The 27,936-nt window shown below is 34.8% G+C and overlaps 1 protein-coding gene across 1 annotated transcript; it reads left to right on the plus strand.

The window, feature by feature from the left end:
- The first annotated feature begins 5,082 nt into the window (after nt 1-5,082).
- On the plus strand, nt 5,083-27,471 carry LOC122399829 (homeobox protein SIX6-like). The gene is made up of 4 exons (XM_043400824.1): nt 5,083-5,429; nt 12,881-13,342; nt 24,032-24,348; nt 27,293-27,471. Exons 1-4 carry the CDS (start codon nt 5,089-5,091, stop codon nt 27,469-27,471), a joined length of 1,299 nt encoding a protein of 432 aa, XP_043256759.1. The 5' UTR covers nt 5,083-5,088.
- The last annotated feature ends 465 nt before the right edge of the window (nt 27,472-27,936 follow it).

A 27,936-nucleotide genomic window follows, 5' to 3' on the forward strand; every position in this document is an offset into this window, starting at 1 on the left:
GGAAAATTTGCTACTCTACTAGTTACTCTATTTACATATCACTGATATCGATAATATTATCAATAATATCGTTGAAATATCGTCAATATAAAAATAAGACGATCAAAAGCATTTATTCGAAAACTTGGAAACCAACAAATTTTCCAAAATAAGTTCCACATTCTAATATCAAAAATTCTTGAAAATATATATACATATATACATAATGATATTTCATAAGAATTTCATTGTATTTCATTTTAAGATATCACTATAGTCAAGTTTTACTATCCAATTAAAAACTAACTATTCTTATTATTAAATACCTTATTATTAAAAAATCAATCTCAAAAAGATCTCAATAAATCAGATAAATTAGATTTTAGAGCGTCATAATATAAATCAGATAAGAATCCAAGAAACGATATAAACTTTTTTATAAAACCGAGACTGTCGTTTCCGTTTCGATGGTCGAAGAATAATCGTTGGAACGACTGCGCGCGTTTGCTTTCCGGCGAAACGTGAAAGAAGCGTCGCGAACAAAAACTCGAGATAAAGAGCAGCGCGCGAGGCGGGGAATTGTTGCCGGTTGTTATGAAATTAGTCGAACGCGAGGCGTGATAGCACCGCTTAGAATCAAAACACGGTATAGGGTAACGTTGACGCGTTCCGTTTCCGGTGTTTATTGGTCACCTCCTATATTCTCGAACGCCGCTGAACTCGCGGCCTGAATTCGTTCGACCACACACGCATTCGCGGCCGATAATTCATTTACTTTGACGATGGAAACTGTCGACAGAAACCGAAAATACGATTTCCATTATCGAGGAATAGGTGTTCGAACTTTAGAGGTTCCAGAAATCGTTTCTTTTTTTGCCTCTAAATCGGTTGAAATATTATTGTCGAATGATTTGGGAGTTCTTTAAGTTTTTGAGGTTAGGTTACAAATTGATTCAGCTGAGAGGCTATTGTTTGATTTTTTGTGCTAGGATATATTTATTGCACCAAAAATTATTTCACTTTGACTCTAAATAGTCGAATGACTTGTGAGTTTCTTAAGTTTCTGAGGTTAGGTTAGAAATTGATACAGATGAGAGGCTTTTGAATAGCTTTTTATGCTGAGATATTTTTATTGCACCAACAATTATTTCACTTTGCCTCTAAATAGTCGAAATATTATTGTCGAATGATTTGTGAATTCTTCAAGTTTTTAAGGTTAGGTTAATAATTGACCCAGCTGAGAGGCTATTGTTTGATTTTTTATGCTAGGATATTTTTATTGCCACAAAAATTATTTCACTTTGACTCCAAATAACCGAAGTTCTATTATTTGCGAATGGTTTGTGAGTTTTTGAGGTTAGGTTAAAAATTGGCTCAGCTGAGAGGCTTTTGATTAGATTTAAACGGCTGGACTATTTTAATTAACCCAAAAATTATTTCACTTTGTCTCTAAATAGTCGAAATATTATTGTCGAATGATTGGTGAGTTCATAAAGTTTTTGAGGTTAGGTTAAAAATTGAATCAGTTGCTTAGCTTTTGCTTAGCTTTTTATGTTGGAATATTTTTATTGCCCAAAAAATTCATCTTAGAACTTATTATAATTAGCACGCAAAAATTCATTAATCCAAATTAAAAATTATGTCCTTTAACATTTCAACTTGAAAATTAATTTTTTTTAAATCCATACATGGATAACGTAGTAGTCAAAGTGTTAAAGCATTTAAAAAATAATAAACTAATGAAGGATTGAATAATTTTTTAGATAACTACATTGACATATGCTAACACGTTCACTGTCCATGACCCGTATATGGGTCATATCACCATGCTTTTGGATACACCGCTAAGAAATCGGACAGTGAACGCGTTAGACAATTATCAGATTTAAACTTGCGAAGGTCCCAAAAATCCACTGTCAAAATTGAATGAAAATACATCCAACAAACGTCTAAATTTATTTCCCTCGACATCTCAACTTGCGAATCAACCCAAAAGATTGAAAAAATAACAAACTAATGGAGGATTGCATAATTTTTTAGATAACTACATTGACATATGCTAACACGTTCACTGTCCATGACCCGTATATGGGTCATATCACCATGCTTTTGGATACACCGCTAAGAAATCGGACAGTGAACGCGTTAGACAATTATCAGATTTAAACTTGCGAAGGTCCCAAAAATCCACTGTCAAAATTGAATGAAAATACATCCAACAAACGTCTAAATTTATTTCCCTCGACATCTCAACTTGCGAATCAACCCAAAAGATTGAAAAAATAACAAACTAATGGAGGATTGCATAATTTTTTAGATAACTACATTGACATATGCTAACACGTTCACTGTCCATGACCCGTATATGGGTCATATCACCATGCTTTTGGATACACCGCTAAGAAATCGGACAGTGAACGCGTTAGACAATTATCAGATTTAAACTTGCGAAGGGCCCAAAAATCCACTGTCAAAATTGAACGAAAATACATCTAACAAACGTCCAAATTTATTTCCCTCGTCATCTCAACTTGCGAATCAACCCAAAAGATTGAAAAAATAACAAACTAATGGAGGATTGCATAAATTTTTAAATAATTACATTGATATATGCTAACACGTTCACTGTCCATGACCCGTATATGGGTCATAGCACCATGCTTTTGGATACACCGCTAAGAAATCGGACAGTGAACGCGATAGACAATTATTAGATTTAAACTGTCAACACAACAAATTTGAATAAAAATACATCAAACAAACGTCCACAAATCCAGCGTTGAGATATTCAAAAAGGGATGATTCCACTCTTTGTATCGAAGATAAACAAATACACCAAATTTCATCCCCCGATTCCCCGACGACGAAAATAATTCTTTCCAATTTCCCTGGAGAGGTGGTGGGGGGATATAAAGTCGCGAAATAATCGATAAATTTGACTACAAATATATGTAACAAACGTCCAAATCCTGTCTAAATTTATTTCCCTCGACATTTCAACTTGCGAATCAACCCAAAGAATATAAAAAATAACAAACTAATGGAGGATTTAATAAATTTTCAAATAACTAGAATGACATATGCTAACACGTTCACTGTCCGTGACCCGTATATGGGTCACAGCACCATGCTTTTGGATACACCGTCAAGAAATCGGACAGTGAACGAGTTAAACAATCATTAGATTTAAACTTGCGAAGGGCCCAAAAATCCACTGTCAATACAACAAATTTGAATAAAAATACATCAAACATACGTCCACAAATCCAGCGTTGGGATATTCAAAGAGGAATGATTCCACTCCAAATCATATCCAAATTTATTTCCCTCGACATCTCAACTTGCGAATCAACCCAAAGGATTTATAAAATAACAAACTAATGGAGGATTGCATAAATTTTTAAATAATTACATTGACATATGCTAACACGTTCACTGTCCATGACCCGTATACGGGTCACAGCACCATGCTATTAGATACGTCGCTAAGAGACTGGACAGTGATCGCGTTAGACGATTATTACATTTAATCTTGCGAAGGGCCCAAAAATCCACTGTCAACACAACAAATTTGAACAAAAATACATCTAACAAACGTCCACAAATCCAGCGTTGAGATACTCAAAAAGGGATGATTCCCCTCTCTGTATCGAAGATAAACAAATACACTAAATCTCATCCCCCGATTCCCCGATGACGAAAATAATTCTTTCCAATTTCCCTGGAGAGGTGGTGGGGGGATATAAAGTCGCGAAATAATCTATAAATTTGACTACAAATGTATATGTAACAAACGTTCAAATCCTATCCAAATTTATTTCCCTCGACATCTCATATATGGGTGACGTGACAGCCAAAGTGTTAAAGGATTTAAATAATAACAAACTAATGGAGGATTGAATAAATTTTCATGACATATGCTGATAAGTTCACTGCCCGTGACCCATATATGGGTCACAGCACCATGCTTTTGGATACACCGTTAAGAAATCGGACAGTGAACGCGTCACACAATTATTAGATTTAAACTTGCGAAGGGCCCAAAAATCCACTGTCAACACAACAAATTTCAACAAAAATACATCCAACAAACGTCCATAAATCCAGCGTTGAGGCATTCAAAAAGGGATGATTGCACTCTCTGTATCGAAGATAAACAAATACACTAAATCTCATCCCCCGATTCCCCGATGACGAAAATAATTCTTTCCAATTTCCCCGGAGAGGTGGTGGGGGGTTATATAAAGTCGCGAAATAATCGACCGTGCGACCGTGAGAGGCGTGGGGCACAGAGAGATTCGAGTAATCGTCTCTCGAATTCGTCGAGGACGTCGGCAGGTGAGGATCCACCGGCGAGAGGAAGCCGGGAGCCGCGTACGCCGAACGGGGTGGGTTCCGACGGGGGTAGAAGCTTGCACCGCCCCCGTGCTCGACCAATGGGACGAGCTCGCGCGCTCCCCGACCGACCAATCGCGTCGCTGTTGCGCCGCCAGCCGCGGCGCGCTCCACTCCTCCGTTTGGCCGCTGAAAAAAAAAAAGAGGGCGCTTCGAAGAGGAAGAGAGAAACACCACCGCCACTGTCGACCCCGTCCTCCAGCTACGACATCGGTGCGAAATAATCGGCAGTGGCACCACCACCATCGTCCCTGGAACCACCAGTAGCTGCACGACCGCGACACACCACGTTGTAAACGCGATTACATATTTTCGTCGGAAAGCACACGCCGCCGGGTGCTTCCTTTAATTTCGAATCGTTCTCAGTGCTCGCGCGAGGTGTTGTTCGACGACAGTGTGCACAAGTGATGAGTAATCGTGGAAACGTTTCCCGCGACCTCGCCAGGAGTACCACGAGGATTTATGAATGGAAATCGACGCGGGGACATGAATGAATCGATCGAACGTCCATCGTGTGGCGGATGCTTACTTTCGTCGCGAGACGTTCGTCCGTAAACACGCGTGTCCGCGCTCTGGGAATCGTTTTTGTTCCGCGATCGATACACGCGACGGTCGACAGCTAGCGGGGACATTCGATTCGCGAAAATCGACGAAGATGCGCGTGGATTGATCCGTGGTCGCCGTCTCGCGAGAAACGGCAAGAATCGATCGAGAATGTCCGACTGTTCGGATCAATTGTCATCGCCGAACAGCGACTGCAACAGCCAGATGGGCGCCGTGCATCGAAATGCGACCGCCGGGCAGTACAACAGCTCATCGATGCCTGGATTATCGTTGAGCCATCATTCCCATCCGCAGAATCTGACGCCAACGTCGAACGGGAGCCCGCAGTATCCGCAGGAGCTGACCAATTGCACCTCGAGCAACGCGACGGGGAATATTGGGAACATCGGGGCCCTGTCTCTGGGCAGCGCGAGCAGTAACTTTACGCCCGAGCAGATATCTTGCATGTGCGAGGCGTTATCGCAGAGCCAGGATATCGAGAAGCTCACGAGGTAAGCCCTTTGTTTCGCCGTCGTTTCGATTACAACGATCGCGAACCACCGATTCTGAGACTTTCCGTGGACGTGTATTCGAAGGGTAAAAGGATTTTGGGACTTTTGTGGGTACAAGAGAGGTGGACGAAGTTCAGTTTTAGGTGGAAGAGATAGGTAATGATATTGGATGAAAGTTATAAATTTGGGCAATTTGGTAAGCAAGAAATTTTGGGACGAATTTATGTAATAGTCCACAATTTGACTATCACCATATTTAGGATATTCATATTATAAGATAATAATGGAAAATATTGGGCCTGACGAATACGTAATAAAATTAGACAAAAATTCTAAAAATGTGCAATTTAAGACTAGAAATTTTGGGACGAATTTATGTAACAGTCCACAATTTGACTATCACCATAGTTAAGATATCTATATTATAAGATAATAATGAAAAATATTGGGCCTGACAAATACGTAATATAGTTGGACAAAAATTCTAAAAATGCCCAATTTGGTAAGGTAGAATCTTTAGGTCGAATTTATATCATTGTACACAATTTTACTACCCTTATATTTACTAAGATAATAATGAGAAATATTGGGCCCGACAAATACGTAATAAAATTAGTTAAACAGACATTCTAAAACTATGCAATTTGGTAAGGTAGCATTTTTAGGTCAAACTTCTATTGTCGTACACAATTTTACTTATGTTTACTAAGATAATAATGAAAAATATTGGGCCCGACAAATACGTAATAAAATTAGTTAAACAGACATTTTAAAACTATGCAATTTGGTAAGGTAGCATTTTTAGGTCAAACTTCTATTGTAGTACACAATTTTACTTATGTTTACTAAGATAATAATGAAAAATACTGGGCCTGACAAATACGTAATAAAGTTAGTTGGACAAAAATTCTAAAAATATGCAATTCTGCAAGCTAGAGTTTTTGGGACGAATTTATGTAATAGTGCAAAATTTGACTATCCCCATATTTACTAAGATCATAATGAAAAATATTGGGCCTGACAAATACGTAATACAATTATTTGGAGAAACATTCTAAAAGTGCACACTTCGACAAGCTAGACTTTCTAGGGTGAATTTATATTATAGTACAAAATTTGATTATCCCCATATTTACTAAGATAATAATTAAAAATATTGGGCCTGACAAATACGTAATACAATTATTTGGAGAAACATTCTAAAAGTGCACACTTCGACAAGCTAGACTTTCTAGGGTGAATTTATATTATAGTACAAAATTTGATTATCCCCATATTTACTAAGATAATAATTAAAAATATTGGGCCTGACAAATACGTAATAAAGTTAGTTGGACAAACATTCTAAAAATGTGCAATTCTGCAAAGGTATAATTTTTGGGACGAATTTATGTAATAGTGTAAAATTGGACTATCCCCATATTTACTCAGATAATAATGAAAAATATTGGGCCTGACAAATACGTAATATAGTTGGACAAAAATTCTAAAAATATGCAATTCTGCAAGCTAGAGTTTTTGGGACAAATTTATGTAATAGTGCAAAATTTGACTATCCCCATATTTACTAATATAATAATGAAAAATATTGGGCCTGACAAATACGTAATACAATTATTTGGAGAAACATTCTAAAAGTGCACACTTCGACAAGCTAGACTTTCTAGGGTGAATATATATTATAGTACAAAATTTGATTATCCCCATATTTACTAAGATAATAATTAAAAATATTGGGCCTGACAAATACGTAATAAAGTTAGTTGGACAAACATTCTAAAAATGTGCAATTCTGCAAAGGTATAATTTTTGGGACGAATTTATGTAATAGTGTAAAATTGGACTATCCCCATATTTACTCAAATAATAATGAAAAATATTGGGCCTGACAAATGCGTAATAAAATTAGTTGGAGAAAAATTCTAAAAATGTGCAATTCTGCAAGGTAGAAGTTTTAAGTCGAATTTATATAATAGTACACAATTTCACTCTCCCTATATTTAACATATCCATATTATAAAATAATAATGGAAAATATTGGGCCTGACAAATACGTAATATAGTTGGACAAAAATTCTAAAAATATGCAATTCTGCAAGCTACAATTTTTGGGACGAATTTATGTAATAGTGTAAAATTGGACTATCCCCATATTTACTCAGATAATAATGAAAAATATTGGGCCTGACAAATACGTAATACAATTATTTGGAGAAACATTCTAAAAGTGCACACTTCGACAAGCTAGACTTTCTAGGGTGAATTTATATTATAGTACAAAATTTGATTATCCCCATATTTACTAAGATAATAATTAAAAATATTGGGCCTGACAAATACGTAATAAAGTTAGTTGGACAAACATTCTAAAAATGTGCAATTCTGCAAAGGTATAATTTTTGGGACGAATTTATGTAATAGTGTAAAATTTGACTATCCTCATATTTACTCAAATAATAATGAAAAATATTGGGCCTGACAAATATGTAATAAAGTTTGTTGGACGAAAATGATAAAAATGTGCAATCCTGCAAGCTACAATTTTTGGGACAAATTTATGTAATAGTGTAAAATTGGACTATCCCCATATTTACTCATATAATAATGAAAAATATTGGGCCTGACAAATACGTAATAAAATTAGCTGGACAAAAAATTAAAAAATGTGCAATAATTCAATATTGAATTTTATGACGAATGTATATAATACTGCAAAATTTTACTACCCTTACATTTAATAAAATAATAGTAAAAGGTATTGGGCCTGATAAATAGGACCAGTTTTTATACAATACTTATTTATTAGCTTCCATGGCTAAGGTAGAATCTTTATTAACACTAGAATAACAGAGAATTATAATGTATTTATATGTACCAATTAAATTAAAACCATAGATGCGTGTAGAAATGTATAGTACAATAGAAATAAGTGTTCATTAATTTTCTTATAGAAAATTAAATTTTCAAAAATTCAACGAGTACATTTTTAAAAATTTTTATTCGAAATTGAGCAATCATTTTGACCACTTTCGATTCTAGTGTTAAATACTTTATAAATTATATGTCCAAGGCAGTATCGTCTAAAACTTCTTCCAGTACAAAATTTAACCCTTAAAATTCATGTAATTTTCCATTAGTTCATTATTTTTGAAATGCTTTAAAAAAAAGTTGATTTCCATTTACCAATTTTGTAAAAACCAACATTAAGTAAAACAATTCAGTTGAGATTGAGAACCCACTTAAGGGTTAATAAGAGTTTAGTAAATTCTCAAAAATCCTGTCGAGTAAATTTTTTATAAATTTTATTAGAAATTAGGAATGGGTCATTTTTGCTGCTTTGGTAGTTTAGTGTGAAAAAAATCATTATTAATTACACTAAAAAAAAAATCTAAGGGCTTACAATGTAATAAAATTATGGTAAATTTAAAAAAATTCAGTCGCGTAGATTTTTTACAAATTTTACTAGAAACTACGAATTTTGACTGCTTTTGGTAGTTCTAGTGTTAAATCACTGTGAGAAAGTAATTTCAAGCGCGGGGAAAAAAGCTAGTTGTAAAAAGCGAATCTAACAGTTTTGTTTTTGATTAGAGAATGAATTTTTTGACCAAGTTTGATATTAGGGCAATTATTAACGTATGGGGTGGATATTAATGCTAATAAATTATAGAATTGCACGAGACTGAAGATTTGGAGGGAATGTTTTCGATCGATTTGTTGACTAAAAACACTTATCTTGCTTATAGCTGCTCGATCGCTTTATTATTTTAACCTGTTATAACAGACGTCCTATACGTGGTCCTTAGTAAGCAATAAATAAACGCGTATAAAGCGCCATCAGTCTTTCTCAAATTGCGATCCACAGTCTGCAATAATGAACCGTCTGAATGTCTCGATTGCCTATCACGTTGGTGTGAATTGACTGGACAATATTATGTTTGGTTTCTTTAAAAAAAATATAACAATGCTAGTTTTGTTGTTGAGATGAAATAAAATAAACATAGTTTTGTAAATGAATATCAGAGATGGGCAATATTTAATTCGAATAATAAATGATCAATATATTTAACGTCTAGCAATTTATTCGTGGCATTTATTCGAATTGACTGGGCAATATTATGATTGACTTTTTGGAAAAATATAGTAATGTTGGTTTCGACGTTGAGATGAAATACAATTCGAAAAATATAGAGGTGTTCCCAAAGATGGGCCCAAAACTAGGATCGTTTGACCAAAATTTTGAAGTATTTATACTGACAACTGAATTTATGCTTGCACAGTTACGTTATTTATCAGTTGTTATAAAAGACACCCAATTGAGACTTCGATTCAAAGCGAACGTGTTCCAAAGCAAAAATACAAAAGTTAATGTGCCCAAAGACGGTCTCAAAAGCTAAAAATGTTTGACTCAAAAACATTCCAAAATACGTCCAATTGAGACATCGATTTAAATCAAGTGTGTTTCCACAAAGCCATAAATTCCAATCTTCTTAATTCCAAAAATATAAAGACGGCCCCAAAAATAGAATCGTTGGACCCAAATAAATTAGAGCTATGCTTATGTATCTCTCCACGTTATTTATCAATTATTATTCGAATAAAATGTGCCCAATTGAGACTTCGATCAAATATGCTTCATTCAATCTTTCCAATTTAAAAAATATAGAGGTGTCCTCGAAAATGGACCCAAAACTAGAAACGTTTGACTCAAAAAAAATTCCTAGAGACGTGTAATCGAGACATCGATTTAAAGCAGACGTGTTTCGATCAACTACGTTTGATTAAATCTTCTCAATTCCAAAAATATAAAGGTCAGTGGTCCCAAACTTAGAATCGTTGGACCCAAATAAATTAGAGCTATGCTTGTACATCTTTCTGTTATTTATCAATTGTTATAAAAGACATACAATTGAGACTTAAATCAAACGAATTTCGATCAAGCATGTTTGATTCAATCCTATTAATTCCAAAAATATAAAGACGGTCCCAAAGTTAAAAATGTTTGATGCAAAAAAAAAATTCCAAAAGACGTCCAGTTGAGACATCGATTTAAATCAAGTGTGTTTCCACAAAGCCATAAATTCCAATCTTCTTAATTCCAAAAATATAAAGACGGCCCCAAAAATAGAATCGTTGGACCCAAATAAATTAGAGCTATGCTTATATAACTCTCCACGTTATTTATCAATTATTATTCGAATAAAATGTGCCCAATTGAGACTTCGATCAAATATGCTTCATTCAATCTTTCCAATTTAAAAAATATAGAGGTGTCCTCGAAAATGGACCCAAAACTAGAAACGTTTGACTCAAAAAAAATTCCAAGAGACGTGTAATCGAGACATCGATTTAAAGCAGACGTGTTTCGATCAACTACGTTTGATTAAATCTTCTCAATTCCAAAAATATAAAGGTCAGTGGTCCCAAACTTAGAATCGTTGGACCCAAATAAATTAGAGCTATGCTTGTACATCTTTCTGTTATTTATCAATTGTTATAAAAGACATACAATTGAGACTTAAATCAAACGAATTTCGATCAAGCATGTTTGATTCAATCCTATTAATTCCAAAAATATAAAGACGGTCCCAAAGTTAAAAATGTTTGATGCAAAAAAAAAATTCCAAAAGACGTCCAGTTGAGACATCGATTTAAATCAAGTGTGTTTCCACAAAGCCATAAATTCCAATCTTCTTAATTCCAAAAATATAAAGACGGTCCCAAAAATAGAATCGTTGGGCCCAAATAAATTAGAGCTATGCTTATGTATCTCTCCACGTTATTTATCAATTATTATTCGAATAAAATGTGCCCAATTGAGACTTCGATCAAATATGCTTCATTCAATCTATCCAATTTAAAAAATATAGAGGTGTTGTCGAAAATGGACCCAAAACTAGAAACCTTTCATTGAAAAAAAGTTCCAAGAGACGTCTAATTGTGACATCGATTCAAAGCAAACGTGTTTCGAACGAGTATTTTTTACTCAATGTTCCCAATTCCAAGAATACAAATGTCAGTGTTCCCAAAGACGGTCCCAAAGCTAAAAATTTTTGACTCAAAAAAAATTCCAAAAGACGTCCAATTGAGTCAATCTTCTTAATTCTAAAAATATGTATAACGACGGTCCCAAAAATAGAATCATTGGACTCAAATAAATTAGAGCTATACTTGTACATCTTTCTGGTATTTATCAATTGTTATAAAAGACGACCAATTGAGACTTAAATCAAACGAATTTTTATCGAGTATGTTTGATTCAACCCCATTAATTCCAAAAATATAAAGACGGTCCCAAACCTAGAATCGTTTGATCCAAATAAATGAAAATTATGCTAGCATATCTCTCCAAGTTATTTACCAATTTTTACTCGAACAAAAAGCACTCAATTGAGACTTCGATCAAATATGTTCGATTCAATCTTAGTAATACCAAAAATATAAAGACAGTCCCAAAGCTAAAAGTCGTCGATTCAAAAAAAATTCAAAAATACGTCCAATTGAGTTATCGATTTAAAACAAACGTGTTTCGATCAACTATGTTTGATTAAATCTTCTCAAATTCGAAAATATAAAGGTCAGTGGTCCCAAACCTAGAAACGTCTGACCCAAATAAATTATAACTATGCTTGTACATCTCTCCACGTTATTTATCAATTTTTATTCGAATAAAAGGTACCCACTTCAGACTTCGATCAAATATGTTTGCTTCAATCTTATTAATTTCAAAAATATAAAGACAGTCCCAAAGCTAAAAGTGGTCGACTCAACAAAAATTCCAAAATACGTCCAATTGAGACATTGATTTAAAACAAATGTGTTTCGATCAACTATGTTTGATTCAAGCATCCCAATTCCAAAAATAAAAAGGTCAGTGGTCCCAAACCTAGAAACGTCTGACCCAAATGAATTATAATTATGCTTGTACATCTCTCCACGTTATTTATCAATTTTTATTCGAATAAAAGGCGCCCAATTGAGACATCAATTTAAATAAAACATGTTTGATTCAATCTTATTAACTTCAAAAATATAAAGATAGGCCCAAAAATAGAATCGTTGGGCCCAAATAAATTAGAACTATGCTTGTACATCTCTCCACGTTATTTACCAATTTTTATTCGAATAAAAGGTACCCAATTGAGACCTCGACCAAATATGCTTCATTCAATGTTGCCAATTTCAAAAATATAGAGGTGTTCTCGAAAATGGTCCCAAAACTAGAAACGTTTGACTCAACAAAAATTCCAAAAGACGTCCAATTGAGTCATCGATTTAAAACAAACGTGTGTCAATCAAGGTCAGAAAAGGTCAGTGGTCCCAAACCTAGAAACATCTGACGCAAATGAATTAAAATTATGCTTGTACATCTCTCCAAGTTATTTACCACCTATTATTCGAACAAAACGCTCTCAAAATGAGACTTTAATTTAAAAATCAACCGTTTCGATCAGGTTTCTCTGGTCCCTTCCACCGGGCGAGTTGCTCCGCGGCGGCGAGAGCGTGATGATGGCTAGAGCCGCGGTAGCTTTCCATCGTGGCGCGTACCACGAGCTGTATTCGATCCTGGAGAGTCACCCTTTCTCGCCGCGACGGCACACGGAGCTCCAACAGATGTGGTTCAAGTCGCACTACCGCGAGGCGGAGAAGATTCGCGGTCGTCCGCTGGGCGCTGTGGAGAAGTATCGATTGAGGAAGAAGTATCCGCTACCAAAGACGATCTGGGACGGGGAGGAGACGGTCTACTGCTTCAAGGAACGATCGAGGAAAGCTTTAAAGGAGTGCTACATGAGGAACAGGTACCCGACGCCCGACGACAAGAAGAACCTCGCCAAGAAGACCGGGCTGACGCTCACCCAGGTGTCCAATTGGTTCAAGAATAGACGCCAGAGAGACAGGACCCCGCAGACGAGAACGTGAGTCGATTTGTATTCCTTTTTCGCTTGTCAGTTTCGTTCGACGTTGATCCCTTGACGTACGAATGCTTCTTGAAGTTCGTTTTTGATTTTTGATAAATTTGTTTGACGGTGTAGGAGAATGTTTTGTAATACTTTTTTGTAGGTGTACGTGAGCTCTAGTTAAGAAATAAATTTCATTGAAATATAGTTAGTATTGTAGGAGTTATGGTCGTTTGAAAATTGGGCCATTTTTATGAGGGTTTTCTCGCTTTACGGGGTTAAGGGACAACTTTTCGAATATTTTTGGAATTTCTACATATTCTCATTAACTCCTTGACGTACGATTTCATTCCAAATAATTTTTCAAACGTATACTATTTAATTTTGTTTAAATTTGTTGGTGCAAAGAATGGTAAAAAGAATAGATTTGTTTTAAAAATTGAAAATGTGCTGGTATCTTTGAGAGGAGATTAAGGGTGGATTTCCATAGAATTGCAATACAAAAATTTCAGTTATTTTGAAAAAATCTAGTAAAATTATATTAACAAAAACTTTACTAAAGAATATTCAAAACTTGATATATATTAAAATATGGAAATTTAAAATGTGATGGTATCTTTGAGAGAAGATTAAGGGTGGATTTTCATAGAATTGCAATAAAATGAATTTCAACTATATTTTGAGGAAATCTAGTAAAGTTAGATTAACAAAAATTTTACTAAAGAATATTCAAAATTTGGTATATTTTAAAATATGGAAATTTCAAATGTGCTGATATCTTCAAAAGAGATTAAGGGTGGATTTCCATGGAATTCCAATAAGAAGTTGAACAAAAACTTTACCAAAGAATATTCAAAATTTGGTGTATATTAAAATCTCGAAATTCAAAATAAGTTGGTACCTTCGATGGTAAATTAAGGGTGGATTTCCATACAATTGCAATAAAAAAAATTTCAACTATATTTTGAGAAAATCTAGTAAAATTATATTAACAAAAACTTTACCAAACAATATCCACATTTTGGTGCACCTTAAAGTATAGGAATTAAAAATGTCCCGATATCTTCGACGTAGATTTAGTGGGGATTTCCAAAAAAATTGCAATAAAAAAAAATTTTTGGGACACTGACCAAAACCAGTAAAAACGATCCTTCCGATGGTCCCCAACGGCGATGCCCCTTTGAGGAGACGGTTGTTGCGTGAAAAGTATGGCCTTCGAGAGTGTCAACGCGCAGAAAATTCCCCGAGGAATCCTCGACGGGGGCACCAAGCGTCCCGCGGCGGAACATGCGTGCATGGAGGGCACGTGTACCAACGGGGGGTCACGACATTTTCCACCATGCAACAAGTGTTTCGACATGTGTATCGGTCCGTGCGTCCTTTTACGAGTGGCACAGCGGCCACTTCGGAGACGGTAAATCATTCTCTACGAGCCACAACGACCGACATCATCGGGGACGATTGTTTTTCGGGGGAAACGCCGCTCGAGAAATCGGTTTCCGACCGCCTCGAACGGAGTCGAATTTCCCTCGAGAAGATGCAACGAAATTTAGGGCATCTACGGGTGTTTCCAACTTCGACCTTGTTACGCTAATTACATAATTTCCACTTGAAAGTCACGTTTACACCTCCAGAATATTTTTATTACCTCTAAATAGCCGGAATATTATTTGTGAATGATTTGTAAGTTATTTAACTCTATGAGGTTAGGTTAAAAGATGTCCCACCTCAGACTTTTGCTTAGTTTTTTTTGCTGGGTTATTGTTCAAATCAAAAAATTGAAATACGCATGTTTAATTACTAAAATGAACGTTTATTTCTACGTTCTTATATTGAAAAAATATTCTGTGGATTTTGAGTGTTTTTTTTTGTTTAAAATCATTAAAAATTAAAAGTGGTCCGAACCAGGTCGTGTTTGGACTCATTTTCATAGAGAGAATTTCGTCAATATTTTAATAACACTCTCACCACGTTTTGATGGATGGACGCCATTTGCAAAATGGTCTTAATAGAATCGATGAAATGGAAGCTTTTTGGAGGGAGGATTTGTAGAAGTTCTATTATTTGCGAATGATTTGTGAGTTATTTAACTCTTTGAGGTTAGGTTAAAAAATGTCCCACCTCAGACTTTTACCTAGCTTCTTTTTGTTGGAATATTTTTCAAATCAAAAAATTTAAATTACTAGTGTTAATAATGGAAATGAACGTTTATTTCTACGTTCTTATATTGAAAAAATATTCTGTACATTTTGCATGTTTTTTTGTTTAAAATCGTGTTTCTCAAAGAGTTAATGGATGGATGCCATTTGAAAAATTGCCTTAGTGTGAAGAGAACAAACTAAATGGAATACCATATTTATATTTCTCTATAAAACTAATGATATAATGATTTGTGAGTTCTTTAACTCTTTGAGGTTAGGTTAAAATATGTCCCACCTGAGACTTTTGCTTAGCTTTTTTTGCTGGGATATTTTTCAAATCAAAAAATTGGAATATTCTTATTTAATAACTAAAATGAACGTTTACTTCTACTTTCTTTTATTTACAAAACATTCTGTGCACTTTTAATAAAAAATGTCCCCTGCTCTGGGGTTTCGAAACATAGAACAGATTTTCAACATGAATTTTCAAAACGTAATCGTGTTTCTAATACAAATTACACAAAGAAAATAGAAATTTTCTTGTTCCCTGAATTTTGATTTATAAACACGTGTCAGACCAATAGCCATGAGATTTTCTACGAGGAAAAAATATTTTCCAAAAAAAAGTTTGGAAACTGCATAACCAAAAATATATCATAATACTTATTTTCGTAACATTATTCACGAATCTTCTTAACTTAACTTAACAACAACTTAATTTAAAAAACTGTCGTGAAACGTTTCGTTCTAATTTTTATATAACGGGTGACCTATTATTTCTCGATATTTTTATTTAGACAAGTTCGTCTCAATCGTGTTTAAACTATTCTGCGAGCATTCTGAAACGTTTTAACGAGCTTATGGGAATTCCAGCGAACCTCAAACGTCCTCTGCTCGAAATCGAGAAACGCCTAATCTCTTGAGGGATTGTGTAAGTCTAGAACTAACTACGTATTCGCGATCGTTCTACCGTTATTTGTAAACCCTTTGCAGATATCTTCCGAAAGGTAGAAGAGTGTCGATTACGTAATGGAAGAACGAACAGTTGTCCTTAGATAATGCTGAGCACGCGTTTAACCGTTATTGATACAACACGGACTGCGAATTAAGATAAGATTACAACCTCGACACCTCGACTGTGTTCTAATTGGGGGATGGACAAACAAAATTCTTATCTCGATCTTCTAATAACAAATAAAAAATTCGAATAAATATTTCCATCATAAAATTAAATATTTGTTAAAAAATACAAATTTTCGAATAAACGTCAGAAACAATCGAATAAAATTTTACTCATTTTTGAAATATTAAATCTACATAGATACAATTGGGGGATGGAAACTAACCCCCATAAGAAAAACAAAATTCTTATCTTGATCTTCTAATAACAAATAAAAAATTCGAATCAATATTTCCATCATAAAATTAAATATTTCTTAACAAATACAAATTTCCGAATAAACGTCAGAAACAATTAAATAAAATTTTACCCATTTTTGGAATATTAAATCTACAGAGATAATTTTTACTTCTGGTGGTTAATTATGGTTGACGAAAAATTTTCAAGCGTGCATGCATTCGCATAAATCTTCTTCATCGGTGTAGGTGGAGCATACGTGTGCAGAAAGAATGAGCGGATAGCGAGCGTTGTTATGGCTACGTCGAGCCTCGTTTACGGTTAGCTTTGGACCGCCAACGCGACGAACTATTTAATCGTACGAATCGTGATACATATTTTCGATCGACGGACTATCGACAGTTCGTGGCCGGGACGGAAAACATTTGCATATTTTTCCAGTTTACTCACCTTTATTCGTCTCAGTGAGGAAGAAAAGAAAAGAATCACAGACTCAATTGCATAGAGCCTGAGCAAATGAAACCTCGATATTTGCACGCGAACCTCGTTTCTAGCTTCGTATTGATAAATAGAATGTTCATTTAACACAATGTATATACTAAACTTACAAAAGAAAATTTTCAAGCGTAAGCAAACACAGTTTTGCAAATTACCTTTTTGTTATTAAAGATATTAAAATTGTAGTTGAAGATGTTACATAGGGTGTACAAAATGGTTGGGATCAAACCTAGAAATTAAACTCACAAAAGCCAAGCTTTAAAATTTAAAGAAAAACAGTTTTGCAAATTAGCTTTCCATTATTAAAGATATTAAAATTATGACGTAATCAAGGATGTTATACAAGGTGTTCAAAATTATTGAGACCAAACTTTGAAACTAAACTCACGAAAGCAAATATTAAAACCTAAAGAAACACGATTTTATCAAATTAACTTTTCATTATTAAAGATATTAAAGTTGTAGACGAGGACGTTATATAGGGTGTTCAAAATGGTTGAGATCAAACCTAGAAATTAAACTTACAAAAGCCAAGCTTTAAAATCTAAAGAAAAACAGTTTTGTAAATTTACTTTTTGTGATTAAAGATATTAAAATTGTAGTCATGGATGTTCCATAGGGTGTTCAAAATGGTTGGGATCAACCTTCGAAATTAAACTCACAAAAGCAAACTTTAAAATGTAATGAAACAGTTTTGCAAATTAGCTTTTCATTATTGAAGATATTAAAATTATGACGTAATCGAGGACGTTATACAAGGTGTGCAAAATGATTGGAACTAAACTTTGAAACTAAACTCACGAAAGCAAATATTAAAACATAAAGAAACACAGTTTTTCAAATTAACTTTTTGTGATTAAAGATATTGAAATTGTAACATAGTCGAGGACGTTATACAGTGTGTTCAAAATGGTTGGAACCAAACTTCGAAATTTAACTCACAAAAGCAAACTTTAAAATGTATAGAAACAGTTTTGCAAATTAGCTTTTCATTATTGAAGATATTAAAATTATGACGTAATCGAGGACGTTATACAAGGTGTGCAAAATGATTGGAACTAAACTTTGAAACTAAACTCACGAAAGCAAATATTAAAACCTAAAGAAACACGATGTTCTCAAATTAACTTTTCATTATTAAAGATATTAAAATTTTAGTCGTGGATATATAGGGTGTCCAAAATGGTTGGGATCAAACCTCGAAATTAAACTCACAAAAGCAAGCTTTAGAACCTAAAGAAACACAGTTTTGCAAAATAACTTTAGTTATTAAAGATATTAAAATTCTAGTCGAGGATATATAGGGTGTCCAAAATGATTGGGGCCAAACATCGAAATTAAACTCTCAAAAGCAAATTTTAAAACCTAAAGAAACACAATTTTTTCAAATTAACTTTTTGTTATTAAAGATATTAAAATTGTAGTCGTGGACGTTGTATAGAGTGTCCAAAATTGTTGGGACCAAACCTCGAAATTAAACTCTTAAAAGCAAACTTTAAAACCTAAAGAAACTGTTTTTTCAAATTAACTTTTCGTTATTAAAGATAGTAAAATTGTAACATAGTCGAGGACGTTATACAGTGTTTTCAAAATGGTTGGAACCAAACTTCGAAACAAAACTCACAGAAGCAAACATTAAAACCTAAAGAAACACAGTTTTGCAAATTAACCCCTCGTTATTAACGATAAAATTGTGGTCCAGGATTCTTGTGTTATACAGGGTGCCCAAAACAGACACTATTTACTACATTTGTCATTTTTATAGGAGGAGAATTTGTTTTAATGAAATATACTTTTTATACCAAAATATAGAAGAATATCAAAATCTGAGTAGAAAAGTGTTGATCTATATTAGCCCAAAACCTAATAATTTCTGAGTAATTTCACTTTATTTTTTGAAAATTTTTTTCAATCATTATTAAAATTACTCATTACTTATTAGATTTAAAGTTAATACAAATCAACACTTTTCTCCTCAGAGTTTGATATTCTTCCATATTTTGGTACAAAAAGCATAATATTCCATATAAAAATCACAAAATTACCCTTTCAAATCTCCAAAATATCTTCATCCATAAAAAAGACAAATGCACTGCATAGTGTACCCCTTCAAACCTTGCAACCTTTTTATACAAAATTTTTTCGAACATACTTTGGGAGTTACAGAAATACACAAGTTGCATAGACCACCCTATATATTACTTTAAAGTTTCATCGAAAGTGTTGAATAGCAGTTTTTGGGGGGTTGCAAACGCGAGTAAACGAGGGGGATTACGTCTCGTTTTCAAACATTTCGTCGCTACTGTTCTTGATGGAGGCGTCTCGACGCCGAATCACGGTACTCGAAAGTTTCCAAGTGCTTTACACCTCGGCAGAACGCCCACGAAACGACAAAATTCTTTCCCGACGGCGAAGGAGCTTCGTTCCAGCTTCCTCCCTCTTTCCGCCCTTAACGTCCTACCCCCACTGACAGAGGCCCTAGGAAAAGGAAACGCGACGCCCCATTACCGTTTTATGACGCAGCTTTGGTTACGTCTCGCGTTTCACCATTGAGCTGTTCGCACTACCAATAGTTTACTACATAAAGGCCACGACCGGCCCTCCGACGCTGCGTCGATTTATCTCGACGCGCGTCCCGCCGCACGGAAGCGCGCCGTCTACCTACAAAAATTACCCGCACATGCGCCAAACATCGACTATATACAATACGAAGCATAACTATAGCACCACTGACATTTACAACACGTTCACTGCCCGTGACCCATATATGGGTCACACCGCCACGCTATTGTATATGCCGCTGAGAAATCGGACAGTGAACGCCGTTGAGATTTTTGTAATTTAAAAGAAGAATTCAAAGAAAGTAATTGTATAGCATGAAGAAGTAAATAATGAACTTGAGACGAAGTATACTGTAATGGTTTGTGTATGTGTCAAGATAAAGTCGAAAAATTTTATGCAATCTGCAAAATATCATTTTTATTACGCTTTTGTTTGTTATAAAATTTTTACTTGACGCAAAATGAGATTGGCGAGATTTTCCTGATGAAAATGGATCCAAACACGACACCATTCGGACAATTTTTAATTATACGTAATTTGGGAATTTTTCAAAAATAATTTGAGTCGATCAAAATTAAAAGTTGTTCAAACTAGGTCGTGTTTGGACTCATTTTCATCGGGAGAATCTCGTCAATACATTGATAATACTCTCACCACATTTTAATCTGACCAACAATGTGATTTCCAGTAAAAGTTTAATTCTCATATTTAGTATTCTATAATTTAAGAATACAGTAACAATCTCTTGCAAAATGAGATTCGTAAGATTCTCCCGATGAAAATGAGTCCAAACACGACACCATTCGGACAATTTTTAATTATACGTAATTGAGAATTTTTTAAAACTAATTTGAGTGGATCAAAATTAAAAGTAGTCCAAACTAGGTCGTGTTTGGACTCATTTTCATCGGGAGAATCTCGTCAGTACATTGGTGATATTCTCACCACATTTGACTTAATTAGTATTTGATAAATAAAATACCATTTTTATTACGCTTCTGTTTGTTATAAAATTTTAATTTGATGCAAAATGAGATTGGCGAGATTTCCCCGATGAAAATGAGTCCAAACACGACACTATTCGGACAATTTTTAATTATACTTAATTGAGAATTTTTCAAAAATAATTTGAGTGCATCAAAATTAAAAGTAGTCCAAACTAGGTCGTGTTTGTACTCATTTTTATCGGGAGAATCTCACCAATACATTGATAATACTCTCACCACATTTTAATCTGACCATCAACATGAAATTCCTGTCGAAGAAGGATATTATTCCTAGCAGATGCTAGTGAGAAGTTAATATGGTATTGTTCTGTGAAAACATTAAATTACTAGTGTTAACGCGTTTGACTTCCCATTGACCCACATACGGGGATCAAATCGGTTCGAACTCGGGACAAGTATCGCGTATCCTGGCAATTTGAAAGATTTTAAAATTAATTATTTTTAATCAATTAGTCATTACTTTGAATTACACAGCTTGTACGTTAATCTGTGCCATTGAAATCGCCCTGACATAAACGCGACAGTAATTACTCGACGGACTGTAATATACCAGGTAATGGCGATTCTCTGGTTGCAAAGCAAAATGGTGGATTTGCAGATGAAAGAGAAAAACGATACAAACGCGACTTTGATGAAACAGATTGATTCTCATTATACATAATTCAAGTGTCATCGTGTATAACTTATTTATATTAGGTTCCATAAGTTCGTGCTCGTTCGATATTCCGAAATTGACGATAAAGTTTATAATTTAATAGAAAGTTAAACAAAATTTGTGAGGTCAGGGAATTTTTAAAATTTTAAACTAATATCAAGAATTCATAGAAATTTGAATAGACATTGTATCAAAGTTTAAAGTTTGGAATCCACACTGATTTATGGATCAAAATTCTCTTGATCGTGCTTGAGCCTAATTGCATGAATATTTTCATTAACATATAATAAAATTTTATAAGAAATAAAATACAACAATCTCCAGGCTTATTAAAGGGTAAACAATTTCAATATATGTTTTAACGAAAAACTTTGAACTACATTTTAATAAAAATATCAAAGGAGTTTTGTAGATACAATGGCTCTGCCAAAGAAAGGGGGGGGTTATTGATTTTCATAAAATTCCATTATGTGTTTAAAATATCATTGTGTAATACAAAACTCCAGCACGAACATATGGGACGACCAAATATTATCATTTTTCACCAGTAGCCAAATGTAAATAAACTATCATTAATTCTAATACTATAGAAATTTATAAAAATTAAAATTCAATAAATTAACACGTTTCCTTTTCACACCTACCAATTAATACAAATTCTAAATTAGGAGCAATGTGCTATGGGGGGACTTAATATTTATACTATATTTAAAATGGTTTGGTCCAAGATGGCGGTCGACGCGTGAACTCGAGGGAACAAAACTCGATCGTCGGTGGCCGTGCGTCTCGAGATCCAGACCTTGAAGCGCGACCATAAAAAAATGCACGGTTCACGGTTGCGAAAGGGGGTCGGAGGGGAGGTTCGGAGCCGCGTGGACGAACTACGGTCATGGGCGGAGCTCCGCACATGGGCCACCGTGCGTGTGCGTTCACCGGTGACACAGGGTAGGCCATGGGGAGGGACAGAGACGGAGGAGCCGCGCGTGCAAACGACCGAAGCGTTTGTTTCCACCGTGGACGACGAGGAACAATGCGTGAATAAAGTGGCCTTCCTCGTCGACCTTTTTTGCCCCGCGTCGGCTTCCTTAACGTCTCCGACTGAAGTTTCTCGGAACGAGCATGTGTGCGCACGCGCGCGGGGGTGACTCCTCGATCGGTCCCGGGGCCAAGGGTCACGAGATTTTTTGTCGAGGCTAACTTTTAAGACAATGGAGGAGGCCTCGAATGTGCTTCACGGTTGGAAACGCTTCGACGACTTTTCCCTTCGAAACGGAGATTTACGACCGCCGGGGTCCACGACGATTTTTCAGCGCGACACGTGCAGCTTTCGGGGAAAACACACATCGACACACGATTGTCGCGACGGGTTTCGAGCAACTCGTTCGAAACGTTTTTCTCAAAAATGTTTGTCGTGAAATCTGAATTCCTACCAAGGGCGCTCTCTCTAGCTCTCAACTATAGCAATTCCTCACATGATTGTACAATTAAAAATTCTTTAGTGACTTCATTATTGCACGAAAATCTTTTTTGCAAGTGAACATATAGCGATTAAAATTAGTAACTGCTTGCCTCGAATGAAAGTTTAGACAATTGGTTTTTTTAAAAATAAAAGTTTAAAAAGTATAGTATTTTGAAGAAAACCTTTTCATTCCAAAGAAAAATCTTATCTTCAAAATGCTACAGTTTCTAAAATTGTTCATGTTTACATATCAAAAATAATTTTGGCTTCAAAATGCTATAATTCTCGAAATTTTCCACATTTTTATAGCAAAAAAATTTTTTTTTTAATTTTTAAAAAATAAAATTTTGAAAACCATAATATTTTGAAGAAAGCATGTTTATACCAAATTTTATTAAAACTGATTGGTTTTTCCACTGATACTGAACCTATTTTCAACACAAAATATGGAAAATTTTTAAAACTATAGCATTTTGAAGTACATCAACATTTTTATACCAAAGAAAAGTTTTTTCTTTAAAATGCTATAGTTTCTAAAATTTGTCATATTTTTATGCCAAAAAAAGAAATTTGTTCATCAAAATGCTATAGTATTTAAAGTTTTCCATATTTTCATACGAAAAAAAATTAATTTATTCATCAAAATGCAATATTTTTTTTAATTTTCCATATTTTTATACAAAAAGAGAAATGTGTTCTTCAAAATATTCTAGCATATAAAATTTTCCATATTTTCATACCAAAAAAAAGAAATTTGTACATCAAAATGCTATATTTTTTAAATTTTCCATATTTTTATACAGAAAGAAAAATTTGTTCTTCAAAATGCTATAGTTTTCAAAATTTTATTTAAAAAAAATTAAAAAGTAAACTTTAATTGTAACGCTGTTACACGAGAATACCCCCTTAACTGTTTCGATTAAAAAATAATCATCAAAGTATTTACAAATTATATTGAGTCGCTGAGGCATTGAAAAAAGTTGGTCCCAAGCCTAGTTCCAACAAGAATCCTATATTTTTCGTTCCAGGGACATGTTACCGTTAAACTGCCAGGGCGGCGCAGCCAACGCGATGAGCAATTCCGTGAGCAACGGTGGTAGCATACAGTCGTTGCAGAGCATCGACTCGGACAGCCCGAATCTCGCGATGTCGCCGCTGTCGACGATGGGCATGTCACCGGTGGGCATGAACCCGTGCAGCCCGATGGGCATGAGTCCCATGGGCCCGCATCACCACGGATACGCGGCGCCCGTCACCCCGTCCTCCGTCCACCCCCATAACGGAGGCCTTAGCCCCATGAACGACGTCAAGGCCCTCTGCTACGGTCGCGGCGTTTACGAGACTGGTAAGTCAACCACGGAACGATACACACAACAATCTACGATAAATTTTATTCAGGAACGACGAACAACTATTTTTGATTCGTTCCTGAACCAACTTTTGTTCGAGGCTTTGTTTGGTTAACTATAAATATTTAAATACAGTCGAGTGTCAACACGTTCACTGCCCATGACCCATATATGGGTCATATCACCACGCTATTGGATACACCGCTGAGAGACCAGACAGTGAACGTGTTGATAACTTACATTGGGTCAAATTAGCCCGTTGAAAATCTTGATTAGTAATTTTTAAAAAATAGAATGATATTACTGGAATGAAAAATCTTGAGCTGAGGAAACAGCTACAATAAATTTTATTTACGAATAAAGAACAAAGATTTCAGACACGTTCCTGAATCAACTTTTGTTCGAGGCTTCGTTTGGTTAACTCTATAAATATTAAAATATATGTAGTCGAGTCTTAAGACGTTCACTGTCCATGACCTATATATGGGTCATATCACCACGCTATTGAATACACCGCTGAGAGACCCGACAGTGAACGTGTTGATAATTCACATTGGGTCAAATTAGCTTGTTGAATATGTTGATTAACAATTTTTTAAAAATAGAACGATATTACTGGAATGAAAAATATTATTGGAATGAAAAATCTTGAGCTGAGGAAACAGCTACGATAAATTTTATTTACGAATAAAGAACAAAGATTTTAGATTCGTTTCTGAAGTAACTTTTGTTCGAGGCTTCGTTTGGTTAACTCTATACATATTAAAATACAGTCGAGTTTTAATAAGTGACATTGGGTCAAATTTCTTTTCCATTAAAAATTTCAATTAACAATTTTTAAAAAATAGAGCAATATTACAGATTGAAACGAAGAAACTTGATTCGAATAATATTTTGCTCGTGTCTACTCTGCTTGAGCTGAGGAAACAACGTTGGGGATGGTTACGTATCACTTATCCGGGGTGAAATGTTTTCACTTAACCGAACATCACTACTGCGTGAAACTCGAGAAAATGCCCCTAGATGGAATTCAGATTTATTTTATTTTCTGTCAGGATTTCGTCTTACATAAAACGACTAGCAGCACTACCAACATGAAAACGCAATTTCTGGACGAGAATACAGATTTTTCTCACACCTTAAACATCTCTCAGAGACATTTTTCTATCATTTCTTGCAATACATTCGATTTAAAAAGACTTAAAGTATGTTCAAGAAACACATTGGCCAGCATTGCCGTTCTATTCATTTATGGCACTTACGTTACAAATTCTGAGTCTATTAACATTAGATTTACGGATGTTGAGTATATATTTATTTTTACTGAAGTGAGCCAATTTAATTCATACAACAAAATTGAAGTCGATGCACATGCTTGTTGTATTTTAATTTTTAAATCACTTATATCTATTCAAACTTTTTTTAATCCAGATCTTCTATGACCTTGAAGGTCATCATATAGTACATGAATGTAGAACACTAGATTTAGAGGCTACGCCAAATAAACTTATTTAAAATTTTATTTATGCAATATACGAAATTCTTTAACAATTTCTCATTTTAAATGAGTCTAATTAGCCTGTAAATCCAGTGTTAAACAATTTCACTCAACCCAGACCAATAACAACAACAATTAAACTTTTACCACTGAAATATCCTACAAACTATTACTCATTTCTAAATCTTTCTATCTGCCCACGGTTAGAGTTAGCACCACAATAGAACAATACCTCGTCTATGCCCTATTAATTTATATTATACTGCACATAATTCAAATACAATAAAGTATTATTGTGTAATAAACAATTATTGTACAATATTTTAGTGTATTTAGTATAATACTTTATGTAATTATATAATAATAAAATAAATTATTATCAGAATAATTATGTGCATTTTTTTGCACGTAATTCAAATACAATAATGTATTATTCTATAATAAATAATTATTGTATAATACTTTATTGTATTTGTATACGTTATTTCTATTATTATATAATATAATTGCATAATATTTTAGTGTATTTAGTACAATACTGTGCATTCTTTTTTACACATAATTCAAATAATGTATCTTGTTATTATATAATTATGTAAAGTATTATACTAAATACGCTTAAATATTATGCGATTATATTGCATTAAGTGTTATATAATAATAGAAATAATGTATACAAATGCAATAAAGTATTACACAATAATACTCTCGAGTCTCTAAACGTTCACTGTCCATGACCCACATATGGGTCATTATACAATAAAGTATTATACAATAATACTGTCGAGTCTCAAAAACGTTCACTGCCCGTGACCCACATATGGGTCATTATACAATAAAGTATTATACAATAATACTGTCGAGTCTCAAAAACGTTCACTGCCCGTGACCCACATATGGGTCATTATACAATAAAGTATTATACAATAATACTGTCGAGTCTCAAAAACGTTCACTGCCCGTGACCCACATATGGGTCATTATACAATAAAGTATACAATAATACTGTCGAGCCTCAAAACGTTCACTGTCCGTGATCCACATATGGGGCATTATACAATAAAGTATTATACAATAATACTATCGAGTCTCAAAAACGTTCACTGTCCGTGACCCACATATGGGTCATTATACAATAAAGTATTATACAATAATACTGTCGAGTCTCAAAAACGTTCACTGTCCGTGACCCACATATGGGTCATTATACAATAAAGTATACAATAATACTGTCGAGTCTCAAAAACGTTCACTGCCCGTGACCCACATATGGGTCATTATACAATAATACTTTATTGTATTCGTATATATTATTTCTATTATTATATAACATTTAACGCAATATATTCGCACAATATTTTAGCGTATTTGGTATAACACTTTCCTTAATAATATAATAACAAAATAAATCATTATGACACTAACTATGCGCATTTTTCCAGGTAAAGACGCAGAACAGAGCTCCGTCTACTACTCCACCCACTCGCCCATGCACCACCAATACTACCAACAGACGCACCATCAAATGATGACCAGCGCCCACCACCATCACCACCATCACCAACAAACCATGCCGGCCGGTTACGAGATCATGCTGCCGCCTCCGCAGCACTCGATGTGACCAACGGACTACGAGACCGATCGCAACGACGATCAACACGGCCAAAGCGACGACATATTCGCGCGTGTCCACGCGTTCGCCTGACTCCTCCACGTCCCCCACATCGAACACTGCAATCTCGATCGATCGACGAGCCAACTGACCATCTCTTAGACCATCGAACTTAACGAACGTCGTGAGAATTCCCGAATCGAGCTCGTCGTTCGCTACGAAGAAGACGATGAACGTTGGCGAAAGCGATTCGCGGAGGGCATCGCGCGATCATGGTGGTTCCGCGGGAACCATGGCTGCGATTCGTCGCCAATGGAAGGGCGAGAACGTCCGTAAAACATCTGGGTGGAGCTCGGAATGGGAAACTGGTTCCGCGCACCCTTCGAGCGATGGCGCGCTCGAGTTCAGCTGCTCCCCGGTTCTATGCTCGCGTAATGATCGCACAAAGGAGAGGAGCTCGTAAAAGATGTAAAT

The sequence above is a fragment of the Colletes gigas genome, unplaced genomic scaffold, assembly GCF_013123115.1.
Source record: "Colletes gigas isolate AHSC1104 unplaced genomic scaffold, ASM1312311v1 Colletes_gigas_Sc00015, whole genome shotgun sequence".
NCBI classification, from domain to species: Eukaryota; Metazoa; Arthropoda; class Insecta; order Hymenoptera; family Colletidae; genus Colletes; species Colletes gigas.